Below are 4154 nucleotides of genomic sequence, written 5' to 3'. Positions count from 1 at the left end.
CAGCAACACCTTGTTGCCCTTTCGTACAAATGATCTTCTCCGAGGTCGTAGGAAAACACCTTCGCAGGATTGTTTTGGTAATTATGTTTATTAGGTTTTGTGCGTGTGTCATGACCAACATGATTGCTTTGAAAACAAGCTTAGCCGCACTGTGTGCCCCAAGATTAATAACATTGGGCTTAATGAAGTGGGAAATTAAAGTTCATCTTGCTACACGTTCATACTTATTAATACATGTTGTGCAGAAATTAATGAGCAATGCCTTGCCATCATCTGTGCTGGCAAACTTAAAAGCATTTCAACCATGACTCTACAAATATACTCAGAGCAATATACTAATATATCACCCCAGCACTCCACTAGCCGCCTAATTGTTAAAACGTGTGAAAATACTGAATATATAAACTCTCCGGATGAGATACAGTGGCTAATGATATCCTAAGCAGATGGTCGTTGGTAAAACAACGGAAACTACCTTTGATCTTGTCTAATCTCTCTTGGATAATGACACATAAATAGGACTTGGGGATTGTGGAAACAGAGGACTAACGTAGAGTAGTCTAGAACTGAGGATGGAGAGAGAGAAGGAACAGAGGGAGGGAGGGAGGGATGGTAGGGAAGAGTCTAAGGGGAGCAGAGGAGTGTCTAGTACTGTAGAGCAGCACGGCATTGTGGGAAGTGACCGTGTTGTTGCTCTGCCGTCACCATGGCCGCGTCTCCTGGGAGTCTGGGCCACTGTTTGCCATTACCCCAACGCCAGGAGAAATATCACACATAGCAGGACCGGGGTGCTGAGGGCTGAAATGTCACAGCGAGAGGGAGGTTTTCAAACTCGCCCTGTCAAAAAGAGACGCACGTTCGTAGGCACACACTGCAAACACTCGCAGGCACACGTGCAAACATGCACATTAAGGCATATATTCATGTGGTTGCGCGTCCTTGCACACCTGAACACACACACGCCACACACACATGCACACGCCACACACACACATGCATGCACACACACATGCATGCACACACACACACACACAGAATAATGTTAGAATACTTCTTGAAAATAGCCAAATTGATATGTTTAGCCTTCAATGCTAATCTATGATTTTATCTCTCTTTTTCTTCTTTTCCAGCTATGTCCGGTCTGGTTGTTCCTCCAATGTAAATGCACTTTTATCATCTCAAGTCTACACACTACCACTTCACAGGACAGCCCTTTAGCACACAGCAAACTGCTGGTGTTGTGTATAGTCAGCTTATTCTGTTTTTAATGATGAAGACAAAAAAGGAGAAAAATGATTTTTTTCCCTTTTAAAAGACTTTCACAACCTGAGAAGGATTTCACGAAGAACAATACCCCCCCCCCCCCCCCCCCCTCCTGAAGGATTTTTTTTGTTTTGTTTTTGTCAAATTCCTTTAATTTTAGCAACCCTGAAGAGGACAAAAAGATGAAGTGTTTATTTTGTATACCATTCGGGTTGTGCTTTGGCCTTGGCTATGTCCAATCAACCGTACATTCAGTACTGGAAGGAACTCTTGTGGACTCGCCAGTGGGGTGTATAGTTAACACTGATGTACAGAACATTTGCAGATGAACTCGTTTGGCTCAGAAATTCTTTTTTCTGTTTCGACTCTCTTTTAATAGATCCACAGCGGTTGTGTGTCTTTATAATGTGACTTTTTGTATTTTTATGTGTGAGAAAAATACACAGGGGCCAAGAAAGAAAGTTTGAATTTCAACTGGAAAAATATATGAGATATATAATGTAGAAAATTGATCATAAAGTTAAAAACAAATGCAAGAAAAAAAAAGAAGAAAAAAAGGGGGTGTGGCTGGGTGTGTCATGTTTCATTCCTGCATTTTAAATTAAATTTGTAATTTATTGTAGCTAGAAATCATCTTCAAAAGTGAAAAAAAGAACAATTCTCTTGGATTCAACACAGATGTGTAGAAAACACACTGGTCCGTTGATGCCAACTATGTACTTCCATGTCTAGAGCTTCCTTTAAAGCAAGTGTGTTTCGCCATGTTTTTCGACTTTTTTGCTAGCACTGTATATTAATGCATTCCTAGGCTACTGTGAAGTCTGTTTCTTGTTGATGGGGATCAGCCTCCTCCCTCTAGCTCCAATTCCCTTATGTGTTTTATATGTGGTTATAAAATTGTAGACTATTGTGATATTGCCAAACTTGTGCTAAATATTTATACATCTGTCTTTTTCATGTTCTTTTAGATCAACAACAACAACAACAAAAAGTAAAAAAAATGTAAAAACTAAATTTAAATCCATTGAGAATGTAGGAGTAGCTCATTGTTCATATTTCTGTTCAAATACACACTTGCGCTCACTGAGGGGGATTTTGTAACATATCAACTATAAATAATGTATTTATCTCTGAAATTTTGTATATTGCTTTTCATTATGTATGTATTAATCGTCATGCCCTTAATATAGTGATGCAGCACAGATAATTCAGCCAAGAACTGTTGCCTTCATTTTTTTTTTTTGGTATTTGATGAAATGCAATGTCCATATATTAACACGTGTATCCTCAAAACATTTGTGTTACCTACTCTGTCAAGACTCTCTGTCCATTTTTTAAAAGGGAAGTCAAACTTCATTGTTTATTTTTATATTGATTTTAAATTATCTATACAGACCATTTTTGGAGAAAAACTTTGTTGGTTGTATTGTCAAATAAATTGTTTGTGACCCATATGATAGACGTTAAGATCCAATAGAGACTAATGTGCATGAGGGGCAACCTTGGAGACAGGAAAAAAATAACTCCATTTGTGGTTGTATTTTCTTTCTGTTTTGTAGAATGTATAGAAGTCATTTCTACTCCCCGTTTATGACTCTGCCACATAGCTTAAATGTGTTTACAGGGAAGAAAATTCAAAAATGTCAACATTTGGAATGGAAACAGAAATGAATAAGTGATGTTTTATTAAAATTTTCAGTAAAAACACAATAGCTACTCAACTGGTGGACTTCTTCAGTTAAATGTACAGATATGACTGGCAGAGAAACGTCTTGATTCGGAACAGAAAAGGAACAGCAGCAACATCTGAGGACAAACGTGTGATTTGTCTGTGAGTAGTAGTGTGTAGAGATAACTGTTTGCAACCTGTGGAAAGTGTAATATCCATAAAACTGGAAAAAACTGCTCTTACTCATTATTCTTTAATAAGCGAGACATTCTGACATTGTGAAATATTCCTATCGATCTCTGTATCAGCATATCCTGCATCTGTGGTGCTTTTAAAGAGCCTTTCATAAACGGTGCAAGCTTCTTATTCAAAGCACCCCAAATGGGGCTCATTCAAATCCCTCATTTCATTGCATTAAGCCACCTAGTTAATAAAGAATCAATACATTGAAAGAGCAAGGTTATCCTTTGTCTATAAGGGCTGGTATCGTTTTGAACCTCTTATAGTTTGAGAGCTGAAAGGGGGCCGCTGTGAAATCTATACTCATCAAGTGGGTCAAACAGGGGGGTAGCAGTGCTATGGGGAAGAATGCTGCCTCTCCTTTAAAACAACTGAGCATCTTATCTGGCTTCCTGAGTGGTCGCGGAGAGCAGGTCACAAAATGTCAATTTCTCATCAAGGCAACATTGTCCGCTGCCACCTCTCCCTTTAATGCACAATTAAACGAATGCAAGTTGGGGTAGCAATCAGCATATCACGGCTTATTATGTCAAACCGCCGCGCATAGGACCCGCGGCACGTCAGATAGCGCGGGGGCTGCTGATAGCGCAAAGGGGGCGCAGATGTGTTCAAAAGAGCGATTCAATTTTCAACTGCAATCGCCCCTGTGCTTCAAAACATCCCCTCGATAATCCAATGTGTCTGATAACAATAGCCACACACATGCCTCCTGACGTAGTAGCACTATCTGTTTCAGATACACACCCGCGGAGGTCTGGACCTATCGCCTTGTCTCACTGCCTGTCTCTCTATAATTCAATGACAAAATCTAGTTGGTGCAAGGACATACACAAGAATTCAATGGTCTTAATTATCCTATAAATGTAACCGACGGCAATTATCTTGCCTGTGACTGGATCCTTGAACAGGAGACTTCATTACACTGCATTACAAAGTGAGTGCGTACGCTCTGGGTTGGCAGGTACAGTATTCCCAGGTATGA

At 39.8% G+C, this 4154-nt stretch overlaps 1 protein-coding gene across 1 annotated transcript in view; it reads left to right on the top strand.

The window, feature by feature from the left end:
• Positions 1 to 2973, top strand: part of LOC311234741 (transcription factor COE3-like) — a gene marked incomplete at its 5' end in the record, with an annotated part of 63623 nt that extends 60650 nt beyond the window's left edge. Inside the window, one exon of the mRNA XM_084321984.1 lies at positions 1131 to 2973. Coding sequence (XP_084178110.1) covers positions 1131 to 1162 — 32 coding nt within the window. The 3' untranslated portion in view covers positions 1163 to 2973. The remainder of the gene's footprint in view (positions 1 to 1130) is intronic.
• Positions 2974 to 4154: the final 1181 nt, after the last annotated feature.

Source organism: Notolepis coatsorum (genome assembly GCF_963971535.1).
Source record: "Notolepis coatsorum genome assembly, chromosome: 9".
In the NCBI taxonomy this organism is placed as follows: Eukaryota; Metazoa; Chordata; class Actinopteri; order Aulopiformes; family Paralepididae; genus Notolepis; species Notolepis coatsorum.
The sequence above is the reverse complement of the archived record's forward strand: the minus strand, read 5'-3'. Positions and strand labels throughout refer to the sequence as shown.